The 13,510-nt window shown below is 34.6% G+C and overlaps 1 protein-coding gene across 1 annotated transcript; it reads right to left on the bottom strand.

Annotated features, from left to right (window-relative positions):
• Positions 1 to 1,537: 1,537 nt before the first annotated feature.
• Positions 1,538 to 2,410, bottom strand: LOC110703875. Its single transcript, XM_021881656.1, has one exon. The coding sequence runs from the start codon at positions 2,408 to 2,410 to the stop codon at positions 1,538 to 1,540; it is 873 nt and encodes a 290-aa protein (XP_021737348.1).
• Between the last annotated feature and the right edge of the window lie 11,100 nt (positions 2,411 to 13,510).

Genomic DNA, 13,510 nt, shown 5'->3' with positions numbered 1-13,510 from the left:
AAATTGTTAACAAACCGCAACTCGTTTGCACTGAAACGTTTACTACCCAGACAGCTTACAACCCGAACCGAATTAAAACCGCTCAAGTATAAACCAAAATCGAATTGAACCGATAACTGTTTAAACCGAACTAAAACCGACTCGCGAGACACTTAAACCGATTTCAAACCGAATCAAACCCGAACTGTCAAACCATTTTGACAGTGCTAATTGCACCATATAGGCATATAGCCTTCACTAAAAAAATAATTAGGCATATAGCAAGTCATTTTAATATGACCCCAAATCATTTTTTGGAAGATACGTGGGGGATTTATTCAATTCACCGTCCTTCACAAAGCATATTTTTTAACATTTGATTGTAAAAGGCGAAAAGAGAATGAACAATTGCTTCACTAACACACTATCTAAAGGCGGAAAATTGTTTTAATTCAAAGTTATTTAGAGGTAATGCCCTGTTTAGAGAGCTTTTTCACTTGTTGGTAACATTAGTGAGGAAAAAATGTACACAAATAATTTTAAGGGTATAAATGTTCATATAATGTTCTTAAGAGTTAAAGGAAAATGGTAACTATTAACAATAATGAGGGCGAATAAATTAATAAACATTTAGAGGACATAAATTTTTAAATACTAATCATAAGAGTTCAATAAAAAAAATCATACAAGGAAAACCTTAGATGCAATTAACATCTTAATAATTGAGGCATATAAGTAATAAACTAACATTTTAAAGATATAATTGTCCTCACACTATCAACTAGTGTTTTCTCATAGTGTCTGTTATTAATGACGTGTAGTAAAAGTTCCATTCTAGAGTAATAGTCTATACCAGTATGCTGTGCATACTTCACATTTACCAGAAATTTAATTAGACAAATAATTATGTTTTTATATGTTTATTTTAATTTAATTTGTTTTGTTGAAGATTCTAAACTCCTCTTCCTTCATGATTGAGCGATTAAGTTTGAGGTTTAATTTAATTCAATATATATAGAGTTATATGATTTTATATTACTTATGTGGTAATTGCATTATTTGAATTAATATTATCGTTTAATGCAAACTTTATATATAAAAATAAGTGACGGTTACTCAACATTTTGAATACATGTTGAGTTATTTTCTTTGCGATCATTCTTTATCTTTTGTGGCCCTATGACGATACATTTATTACAATTGTAAATAATGGTCAGCATTCAAGATTGATTAAGCAGGTTGATCATGTGATTTTGTAAGTCTTACAATTTGACATTGTGGTCAAGTATGACAGTTCCTTCAAGTTTATACTTCCACAATATTAATTAAAAGCTATTTATTTTTCTATAATTAATATTTTTTGTACCTTAAAAATTGAGGGTTTACACACCATGTTTCCTTAAGTCATAGCATGCGATTATCTTCTTCCACACATACAAATAGCATTATAGGAGAGTAAAAACAATAAGTAAAACATTATAATTTGTATGCGATACTGAATAACATTTTATTTCAAAATTATTAAGGGCCACAATATCTTTTCAAATTATAATTTTGTTTACTTTTTGAAGTTTCGATATCTATATTTCTTAGCCCAAACATGCTTCCCTCCTCTAATCTTAAACTTGATAAGACTTTTACCTTTAAGTATTATATCTATAGTCTCGACGTACTTCATGGAAACACGCGCAAATAGAGTTTGTTGCCTATGCCTAATTTCTGGCATATGAACACGCTGGACACAATCTCCAAATTCTAAGGTGAACAATGATCTCACCTCATCTTCTGATACAATTTCACCTTTTGAAAATGTCAGATATAGGGTTCGGTCCTCTTCATCCTCGATGTAGCCCAATGCATGTATCCACGAAAAAATGTCATAATTTGTGGAAAAGACATGATTTTTAGGCCAAAATTTAAAGTAGATGAAACCAAAAATTGGATATGGAGATCCAGGAATTCGAATCATTTGGTATGGGATAAATTGAATTGAACAAGCAGATTGTAGTTTTGAAGCTAGTATGTCAGAAAAAACTCTGGTACAAGTTGTTCTAAGATATCTTTTTATACCGCTTATAGCAGTGTATTTGTTTTGGTAAAGGGTTTGTATAGGTATGACCAATCGTAATGGATTGTCAAAAATTGGGGCATATATGGTGGAAAGATGTTGAGGATCATCAGCCGATGATTCTAAGAAATTTATAAAGTAAGCGACTTCTCTTATAAACATTTTTGCGTCATCTATACGCAAAATATGTATCAATCTGTAAATTACATATTTGTCATTATTACAGTCTTGTAGCCACATCATAAAAGCAATAATGACAAGGGATGATTTTAGATCAAAAGAAAATTCATCTAAAAGAACAAGAAGGAAGATTCGACTCATTACATGGAGATCACAAAGATGTCCAACTGTAATTGAAGCCATCACAAAAAAAATTTAAGAGACAAACTTAAATGTTTGAAAGAGAAATAACACTTTTGCACAAATTTAAGAGAATTATTGGGTTTGTATTGAATGGTTTTTTTTTTTACTCACACTTATATGTGTATATATATATAAACAGAGTCAACATATGTGTCAAAGCACTCTAACCACATGTTATTTTCTACTCTCTCTATTTCAATAACTGCCCATTTTTATTTTTTTAAACGGTTCATATAATGCACTTTGACCATATTTGTGATTCATTAAAAAAAAAAATAGTCATGTGTATTCTTTTTAATATCGTATTAACTTATAGTTTTCAAATATCAACTTATATATACTGATTGAAATTAATAATAGGGTTATGCTATATATTGCCCTTTTTTTTAGGGAAATGTTGCCCTTATCAATGTAATTAGTGTTTATATTTTCATGATTTCCTAATTTTATACGATTTTATAGTGTGTTTTTAATGCTTATATGTAGCCCTAAGGCCTATGTATATCCTTTTCTTAAAAAAAATTATTGGTCAAAGTTATATATAGGCATATGCACCTAATCAAACCGGGGCATTTATTTTGCAATAAAGGAAGTATTTAAAAAATATTTTTTTTATTTGCAAAACTAACCATTTTCTAGAAAGAAAATTTATCATCAAATTAATGAGAATTAATTATCTAAGGATTTGTTTAATCTCTTCATTTAATATATTTTATCTATTCTAATAATATTAAAACGAGGATAAGATCACGAATCCCAAAGCATATATAGTAATAATTTATATATTTCGTATTTTTCATAATTTACTTCTTGGTACATAATTAGTCGAACAATTACATTTATATAAGGATCTTGCTAACGAATGCCCCTAAGGCTTTGGATAACCCTTTTAAAAAGTCCATAAAATGCTACTAATCTGGGAATGTATGCCTAAATCACGCGTCGATTTGTGTAATTATTGTTTATTTCAAGTTAATTGTTCTATTATTCAACGCCCACGGGGCGTTCGTTAGCTATTGCCTTTATATAATTTACTTCTAAACTGCCATAATTGCATGTTTTTTATAAGAGTTGTTCAATACATATAGAATAATTATTTAATTATTTTTAGAAAAGAATAATTAATTAATTTACTAACATAATTTATAGTTTTTCAAGATTTAAAATAAAAGAATTTGTTTACCGAAATTTCTAACTTAAAGATTAGTTCTACCAAATACGTCATTTGAATTGAATGTTAGAGGATCATCCATATCCTTTAGTCCAAACTTTGGAAAAATGAAACTACTTTACATTAAGTAGGTAAACACATTTATTTTTTGATGGATTTTCCTGATATGTTTCTACATTTCAAATTTGTTTCCTTAGTAAACACATTTCTTTTTGAATTTTACGAAATCTATAATATATATGTTGATGTGTGAAAATCAATATACAAATTGCATAATGTTTCCTTATTTTACATAGTAATCGCTTAGGACCGAAAAAATGGACCGGACCACCTCAGACGACCCCGTACCGGACCGAAAATCGGTCCGGTCTTGGGTTTAGAAATGTATTTTTTTCGGTCCGTTCCAAAACCCTATAAAAAATGATCTTGGATCGGACCGGTTTTTTTTATTAAAAATATGCCTGAAATCTTTAATAATGGTTAAATTTATCCTTAATAAGCTTAGATAACTTTAAATTTCAGAGCTTTTTTTTTTACTAAATATACAAAAACAAAGTTAAAGTGTAGAATTTACTTTTTTCGAGTTTTCCATAAAATTATTAAAAAAAAATAGAACTTTTTTTAAAACAAAAATTTCAATTGGTCCAAAGCGGCCTGGTCCGGGTTTGGACCGATTCTTTCGGTCCGGTCCGGGTTTGGTCCTAGTGTAATCGGTCCGGTCTTTGGTTTTTAAAATTCTAATTTACGGTCCTTGGTCCGGTCTTGGACCGATGAATAGCCCTAGTTGTGCCTACCTTTTAAGGATTCCAAGATTTGCCATATTAATATTTCAAAATTAAAATCAAAACGAATCTTTATTGCTTCATAAAAAATACATGAAATGTTTGTTAAAATTATATTATATATATGTTAGAATAAAGGAAAAATTTTAAATTACCACCCACAATTAACACCTATTTTGAAATAACCACCCGTTAATTTTTTTATTTTATTTTACCGTCCCTTAAGTTAAAAAATTACTCAGATTCCCACCCTTTCCAAAAATCAAGTGACTTTTCCGTCAGTGGCCCCACCTAACGTATTTCCCTCCCTTTTTATCTTCTTATTTTCTCTAGATTTCACCTTCTTACTTTTCAATTCAACTCAACTAAACCCTTTCCTCATTCAATTTATTCATTAAATCCTCTAAAAAAATCATCTTTCTTCTCCCTCTTTGTTCATAAATTCGCTAGCAACTGTTTTCCTCACCGATTCTTTGTATAAAATAGCTTCCTAAACTAAAGTAAATGTTTCTTCTTCAATTTCTACCAAATAGTCACACTTCTTGCTAAGTTGTTTTTGAAGACGATTCCCCTAAGTATAGAAACTCAATTTGCAATAAGATATGTTGTTAAAATTAGGGTTCTTCGCGTGTTTCAATTGGGGAAATTTGGGGATTTCTTGAGTTAGGGTTCTTTGCATAAATTAATTGGGGTATTTCGACAATTAGGGTTCTTGTTACTAATGAATTAGGGTATTTCGCATAAAGCTACGGAATTGCTTACCTCTATGCACACCATTGCCCTGAACTAATATCAAGAAATTTACCACAGCTTTTGGTCCCAAACAAACAACCAAAGATGGCGTTAAATAATCAACGATGGGTTCTTTGCAGTAGCTATTTTGCAGAAAAAAAAACAAGAACCCTAATTAAATAATCCTCTAATTTCCCCTAATTATAGTGTGACAAGAACCCTAATTTTAAAAAATAAGTGAGAATACCTGATGCAAATTCAGCTTTTTTCGTTCTTGGGGATGCGTTTACAATTAAAAAGTAGCTAAATTTGTGGGATTTTGGGAGAAATTGAAGTAGAAAGGGCTAATTGATCTAGAGGAAGTGTTATAGGAAAAAATCGGGGAGGGAAACAATTAGAAAGCTAAATATAGCCATTACTAGCCGTTGGGTAAGGCCCACAAAAGAGAATTCCACCGGAATTTTTCAAAAGGTGGTAATATGAGTAATTTTTTAATTTAAGGGGTGGTAAAATAAATAAAAACTTAAAAGGTGGTTATTTAAAAAATTTCCTAGAATTAATGGTTTATTAATTAAATTTGGAATAACCTACTTAAAACTGAATATATATTTGAATATATATATGTAAATCAAACTTTATAAATTTGTTGTCATTTGTAAACAAGCCAAATAGTTAAATGTTTTAAACCCAGTCAATCATCATTGATCTACTCGTTCTGTTCCTAAAATTAAAGAATGTTACGTTTGTTATTTTAGGCATTCCCCTTTAATGGTTACATTTCAAATATAACCTAAATTAGATTTATAAGATAAATTTCTTATTGTAGGGAATATTTCAAGCGTTAATCCCCTAGCTTGAACCCCACTGTGATCATACACTAAAGTACGGTGGCGTCCAAAGGGAAAGAAGATAGAGCAAAAGAGTCGCCAACAAGTTTTTTAGGAACTTGTAAACCGTTCACGAGGTGAAGGTTACACCCCTTAACGATCCAAGAGATCGTCAACTCCATAAGGTCTTAACCAAATAAGGGTTCGGGGATGAAGGTACAAATCCAACCTAAAAGAGATTGAACCTGCCCTAATAGTAGGCCTCTACTTTATTCTGATCGTATTCATGTGCGCTTTCTGACTAACATGCAATCAATAGGTTTAACCCTAAACCTGTTTAATCTATGTTGGTTGAATATAATGCACAAACAAATCTATTATTGGCGATCACTTGAATTATAATCAAATTAACCCTAACAAGATTATTAAATATCTTATTAAGCATGATTACAAGTACCATTTCCCTTTAAACATGCAATTAAAAAGGTGTGATCAAGCAATAAAAATTATATATATCAACCAACATAATAATAATCATCAAAATAATCATAATAATTATAATAATAATAATCATCATCATAAAATTATAATAATCAAAACAATTATAAAAATAATCATGAATCATGTTAAAGCATAATAATAGCAAGATCCTAGGCATGATACTAACAAGATTAATAACAACCCCTCGCATGTCACTAAGAAATAAAAATCATATATTTAGCCCTAACATGATACTAAAAATTAAAAATATTAGGAAGAACATAAAAGGCATCGTAACGATCATATTTAATATTAAAGTTACCCTAGACATGATACTAGGAATATCAAAATAATAATCTAAACATGATCCCTACATCATAACATCAATAAAAATCATTAAAGTACTTACTTTGATGCCTCGTACCTCTTTCTAATAACAAAATACACACGTTAGTAACTTCAAGGAAAATAATAATTAACAATTAAATAATTGAAATAGAGATTTGGGACCAAACCCTCAGAAATTAAACCTTTAACGTTTAGGTCGAAGGCAACTTCAAATATGGCTAGGTGTATCTAGATCTAATGAATGCGGAATTTTTATATTTGAGAGAAGCTAGTTTAGAAAAGAGAGAGAGAGAGAGAGAAACTTGATGAGAGTTGGTGAATGATTATTGAAGAGAATGAGAGAGAATTGATTAAAAACTGGTTATTGGTCCATGAAAACAGAGTTTTTAACACGTTATTTATAAAGAAAATCAGCCAAAAAGATAAAATATCAAAACAGAGTCTAGCGCACGTAAAACCTGATCAGCGCCAACGTTGGCTATTGGCGCCAGACGCCAAAACTAGCGCCAGACGCCAATTCTAGCGCCAGGCGCTACACCTGGCGTTTGGCGCTGATTCAGAAAATCACGCGTTTTCTTAAAATCAGATAAAAATTGTCGTACAAGAGGATAAAATCGTATTTCCCTCAAAAATGCTCTTTGATTTTAATTAAAACTCTAAAAAGTCAACAAAAGTCAATTTATCAATGCTAATTGAATAAGGAATGAAAAGAACCTTCTAGAAGAATCTAGAAGACTAAAACCATTCCTAATTGCATTAGGTATGATAAATCTATTTTAGGCCCTCCCCTACATCATTGGGCCGCATATAAGGCTCAAACCGGGCCCAGTTTAGTAAATTGGCCATAACTTCCTCAATATTCATCGGAATTGGGCTTATAATATATCGTTGGAAAGCTCTTGCCAAGCCCCATCCAACTACACTACTATTGGAACCATATCATAGACCAAAAAAACTGTATTGGCTGTTTTCTTAAAATAAGTTTTCAAAAACAAAGAGAAGAGAAAAGAAATTAAAACTATCCGCAACACTAGACTTTCCACACTTTCACTTCATTCGATTATGATTCAACGTAAAAGGTACTCATCACTGGGTTTAATTTCGGGGAGACACTAATGGGTGTCTAAAGAAGCCCCCACTTTGACTGAGTTTGGAGAAACGCAAGTTTCAAAAACAAAAGTCAAAGTATCGATAGGGACGGAGAATGATTCAGAACGTTCTGCGATCCTAAATCACTCTTATAACGCCGATACCTGCAAATTAGCGTTAGTTAAACATATAAAAGAGTTAAAAAACGCGTATCTTGCACCGTCGAGCGCACGTCTCTGAAAGTAACCGATTTGCTGCCGCTTCACCGTTGTTTTAATGACCTTCTGCGAAGAGAGTGCCATCTCGCTTGAAAACTGCTACGCTTGTAACTGCTTCCAATATTGAAGATTGCTTCGCTTGAAACGATCCTCCTCCGCTTTGATAATATTCCATGTCCAAGGGAATACCATCGAAGATTGCTTCGCTTGAAACAATCCTCTTCCGCTATGATAATACTCCACGTCCAAGGGAATACTATTGTAGATAACTTCGCTTGAAATCATCCCCTTCTGCTTTATGACCATCTTCCACGTCTAAGGGAACACGATCAAAGACAACTTCGCCTGAAATTACCTTCAGTTGCTTTTTGACAACTTTCCACAATCTATGGAACGCCATCTTGCTGTTTCGATGTTCACTCGTCTCTGAACAATGGAGCTTTTTCTTCTCTTTTTTTTTGGATATGTTCACACACCTCTGAACAAAGAGCTTCTATTTTTAATATGTCCACGTGTCTCTGAACAAAGATCTTCTTTTTTTTGGATATGATCTTCTGAATGATGTGTCCACATGTCACTGAACAAAGAGCTTGATAATAGGATGCCCACGCGTCTCTAGAGAAAAAGAGCTTGATGGAAATGTTCACGCGTTTATGAACAATAGAGCTTGAAAATAGGATGCCCACGCGTCTCTGGAGCAAAGAGATTTGATGATATGTCCACGCGTCTCTGAACAAAGAGCTTTTGATTGATATGCCCTCGCGTCTCTAGACAAAAGAGCGTGATGATATGTCCACGCGTCTTCGAACAATAGAGATTTTGAATAATATTCCCACGTGTCTCTGAACAAAAGAGCTTGAATAACATGTCCACACGTCTCTGAAAAAAAGAGCTTTGATAATATGTCCACGCGCCTCTGAACAATAGAGCTTGAATACTTAAACGTTTGTTGCGATAATATTCTGAAGAAAAATTTCCGAAGACCAACGCTTGTCGATCTCTAAAGCTCGCTTGAACTTTGCTTCCGCTATGCCAATACGTCGGCGGTTTGCTGCTTGTGAACCATTATGTCCGTGATAAGCCAACGCTTAGGCGCTTTAAGCTAAGTGAGACGATATTTCATCAGGTCGATCAATTATTGTGATTGTAATCAAACTGGCTACTTAATCATGTCAAATTGCTTATAGGGGCTAACCGGCGTACCAAGGAACCCGAAATTGCAGTATGAGGTCGAAATCACCTTTTTGTGAGGCTTCGAGCTCTGTCGCTGCTGAAATATCTCTGGCACCAAGAATTGACTCTGTCGCCAAACCTTGGGATCTAGCGCCAGGCGCTAAAACTGTTGCTAGACGATAAATGTTTTCGTCTGGTGCTGCAGTAGGATCTTCCCTATTCTGCTACACCTGTATTTATTTTTTACTATAGAACTTTGCCAATATCTTTAATCATCTTAGGGTTGACCTAAAGTTTAATGTCGCTTGACTCATTGACTTGACACAACTCAAGGCATGAACTTGACTCGTTGTGATTGACTGACTCGAGGTTAACTCAACTCAAAGTGTTTGACACATGTGTTAGACTAATGACCCGTGTGTGCATTGTATTGTGATCGTGCGACTCGAAAATGCAAAAAAAAAAAATCAAAATATTTCCATCATTTTTGTGGAGGGTACTGACTTTCTCCCGAAAAGAAAGACGCGAAAAAGAAAGAAGCGAAGTTTTGAGGATGCATGTTGAATGAGCTTAGTCAAATGTTGTTTGATAATATCTCTCAAGGTGCAAGGATTAACCCATCCTAGGCTATCTCAATTGTTGACTCAATGATGAAAGTATTTGGGTAACTTAGTCACGGAGGCTAAGCACTTCATACTTCGTGATGCAATGACAATTATGAGTGATGTTGATATGACAAGGCATGCTTCAGCGTTGTGTTAAGATTTCATGACAAAGGGTTCCTAAGGGAAGGTATATTTGGTCATGTATCTGTGATGTGTGTGAAAGTGATACTAAAGTTAGGCCGCAAGAGCCAAGTGTGTGGGAAGATATTATTTGTTAAAAGAGTCAAAAGGTGGTGACTCTTAGGCTAGGTAAGCTAATGATGTAGGGATCAAGCCCCCAAGTCTAGCTCTAAGTAGATAGGGATGAGCATAGGAGATCCCTTGATATGATCATGGTGCGAGAATGTGAATATGAATGCATGTTTATTACGGCCGCACCTCGATGTGAGGTTGCCTACGTATCCCTTAGGAATTAGGCCGAACGTAGCTCTAGCCGAACCTCGCACAATTGTGTGTATACCTCAAAAAGTTCTTTTTAAGGGTTGTAACGTGGTTAGGCTAAAGGTAATAGAAGAAGGGGATAAAAGGCTCAAGACCCTAGATAAGCCCCCAAGGTGTGCAACCGTGCTTTTGAGTCTTTATATTTTTATGCTTGAGGCTTGCTTCTCTTTTTTAGCTCTCTTCTTTTGCTTTAGCATTTATTTCATTTTTATAAGTGTGGGAAATCCCAATCATGCGGTCTATCACTCAATTGGAATTCATATTTCTCAGGCACGGTACCGAGCACTCGATAAGAGACGCAATCTGAGACGTGTTCGTATCGAAGACATTTTCATGTCAAAGACATTGGAACACTTACCCTTTTGTACACTTATATTTTTTGTTTTTTCTTTTTTGCTATTGCTTTCTATTTATTTTGATCTTTTGAAATCACTCAAGCTTTTTATGATATTGAAAACTGCATTAGTTGCACACTATCCCATCCCAAGGTTAGGTAGATATGGGTTGAAAAATGAAAGGTCTATCATTAGACGAGGCTCAAACTGGTTTATGAAGAAAGGGTTGTAAATTAGAAAGGTGAAAGGCAATATGATATGGCTACAAGGGGTGCCTCAAATCATTGGTATACCTTGTGTTTAGTTCGACATGGATTTTTTTTTTAATGCAATATAATGAAATGATTATATGTAAGAGAATAAATGCTCATTTTATTAAAAAGGGAAAAAGAAAGAATCTACAAAGTTAATCTAAGGGAGAAGAAAGGTGCCTATGCTAGACTTATTGGGGACAGGATAAATACAGAAAAAGAAAAATGATGTCATGAAATCTCGTCGTTTGAAGCTCGCCTTCTGTATTATATTGTTTGCTTTATCATCACTCGCTCTTCTTGTTAACTGGAGTTATGGGAAGCTTTTTATTATCAATCAAATGTTAAATAGCCTCCTTTAGCTTCCAACAGCTCTTAGTAGCATGACCCCTACCTTGATGGTACTTGCAGTGCACATTTGGATTCCAACTAGGCACTCTCTTCTCAAGTGGGGGATCTTGAAGAGGTTCAATAGGAGTAATGATTCCCTTGGCATGGAGTCGATCGAAAGCATCATCGAAGCTAATTCCAATAGGGGTAAAATCCCTTTTTTGTTGCTTTCTAAATCCTCGATTATCCATGGCTAAGATCTCATTAAGATCGAAAGTACCAATACTGTTACTAGAGTAGGTGTTTTCGGAAGAAGAAGGATAGTCGTTCTTCTTCCTTTTACAGCCACTATTACTATTGTTACTAATCTTGGCCTTCTTGTCGCGCGGAGGAACACGAAGGAGATTTGAATCAATGAAGTCTTGAACACGATCCTTTAGGGCGAGACACTTTTCGGTAGTGTGAGCGCGACCTCTATGGTATCGACAATAGGAATTTGGATCCCAATTGGGAAAACGTTTTTCAGATGGAGGGTCTTGACTGGGACCAATGGAGTGAATATGACCTTGATCATGAAGACAGTCAAAAGCTTCATTGTAAGTAATTCATACTGGTGTGTATTCTTCAATGGTCCATTTTTCCTGTGGCTTAGGAGCATCGAGTTCTTCATTAAACCCTTGGCGAGAATTTTGTTCGATGACCATCACCCAATTTGCTAGTCCTTCTACCACATTCAAGAGCATGGCAATGACATCTTGCAGTTTTCGAACGTCCTCTTTCAGACTTGACGAGTCTTCCCTGGTATTATCTAAGAAAAGACTTTCATCCTCCTCAATCATGGCCACTTCATCTAGAGAGGTCATATAAGCTGTCTCGATCATGGGTTCTCCTACAAGTGTGATAAGAAGTGATGGATCGAAGGAGGTTTGATCTTCTTCAATGGCTAGAACCTCGGAAGTTTCATTGTTATCGATCAGATCTTGAATAGCTTCTTTGAGTTTCCAACACTCCTCAGTATCGTGACCCTTTCCTTGGTGATATTTGCAGTGCTTATTAGGATCCCATTTGGGTGGCCTGGCTTCTGGAACTGGATCTTTGATGGGCCCTATGGGCATGACTAGTCCTTTGTGATGTAGCTTCTCGAAAGCCGTTTCATAACTCATACCAAGTGGAGTGAACACTCTTTTTGTCCTTTGGATTCGTGATTTAGAGGTGTTCGTGGTATGTACTTCATTAATGAGAGAGGAAGAAGAAGGATGGTCGTTCTTCTTCGCTCTCGCATTATTATCTTTCAGGAGATCATCTTCAATGTCAATGCCTATGTTATACACAACCTTGAAAGTATCCAAGTTGTGTTGGTAATTTAAGTGCCTTGAATACTTCCCTTGGAGATTCTTGATAAACATCCTCACAAATTCATTTTCAGTGGGAGTTTTGACCATATTAGCAGAAGTTTCCCTCCATTTGTTGAAGAAAGAAGTGACCCTTCGTTTTCTTTTTGTTTTAACATCTCGAGTTGTCTATGGTCTGTTTCGTCTTGGATGTTGCACTTATATCTATCTATGAAAGCGTTTTCTATGGACTCCCAGGTGGAGGTTTTTTCTTTCTCGAGAGAAAGAACCATTGCTGGAAAAAGGTCTCAAGAGATAGTGAGAACAGAGAGGGGAAAACCTTCTTATCGATACCCTTAATGTTCATTATAGTTTCGAAAGCTCTTAGATGGAAGTAAGGGTTATCTGTTGCCTTGAAGTTATGGATGTTTGTGGCGTTGAACTTATGCGAAAGAAGTTCCTTGTCCAGCGAGACCCCTTGTGATCTTATGCCCTGAAATTTATAGTCACTAGATAGCTTTCTCAAACTTTCTTGCATAAGGTTCATTATCAATTTTGAGGATCAAAGCTTTTAACACCTCAGTCACGTCATTCATTTGATTCCTAAGTTCATTGACCTCTTCTTGAATTGCCATTATCTTTTTAGCCTTCCTCTTTTGACGAATCGGTTTATCAAAAAGTGAGACTTGAATAAAGAGGTTGTCCTTGATTAATCGCCCTTCTCTCCTCGACCAAGTACAGTGGAAAAGGAATTTGGGGATATTCATTGTTAATTATTTGACTCAAACTTTATTCAACATGCAATGGATGGAGGAAGTGAAGAAAGATTGGAATAGAATGTGAAGAAAAATGATGTAGATGGAGGGATGTGAAGAATTAGGAATAGAATGTGCCCCCAACTCAAATGACGGAAAAGACCGACTCATG

This window comes from Chenopodium quinoa, unplaced genomic scaffold, assembly GCF_001683475.1.
Source record: "Chenopodium quinoa cultivar QQ74 unplaced genomic scaffold, ASM168347v1, whole genome shotgun sequence".
Lineage (NCBI taxonomy): Eukaryota > Viridiplantae > Streptophyta > Magnoliopsida > Caryophyllales > Amaranthaceae > Chenopodium > Chenopodium quinoa.
Note: the sequence above shows the minus strand (reverse complement) of the source record. Positions and strands in the feature narration are given on the sequence as shown.

Coding starts and splice junctions, on each gene's coding strand:
- LOC110703875 (XM_021881656.1), bottom strand. CDS start 2,410: ATGGCTTCAATTACAGTTGGACATCTTTGTGATCTCCATGTAATGAGT.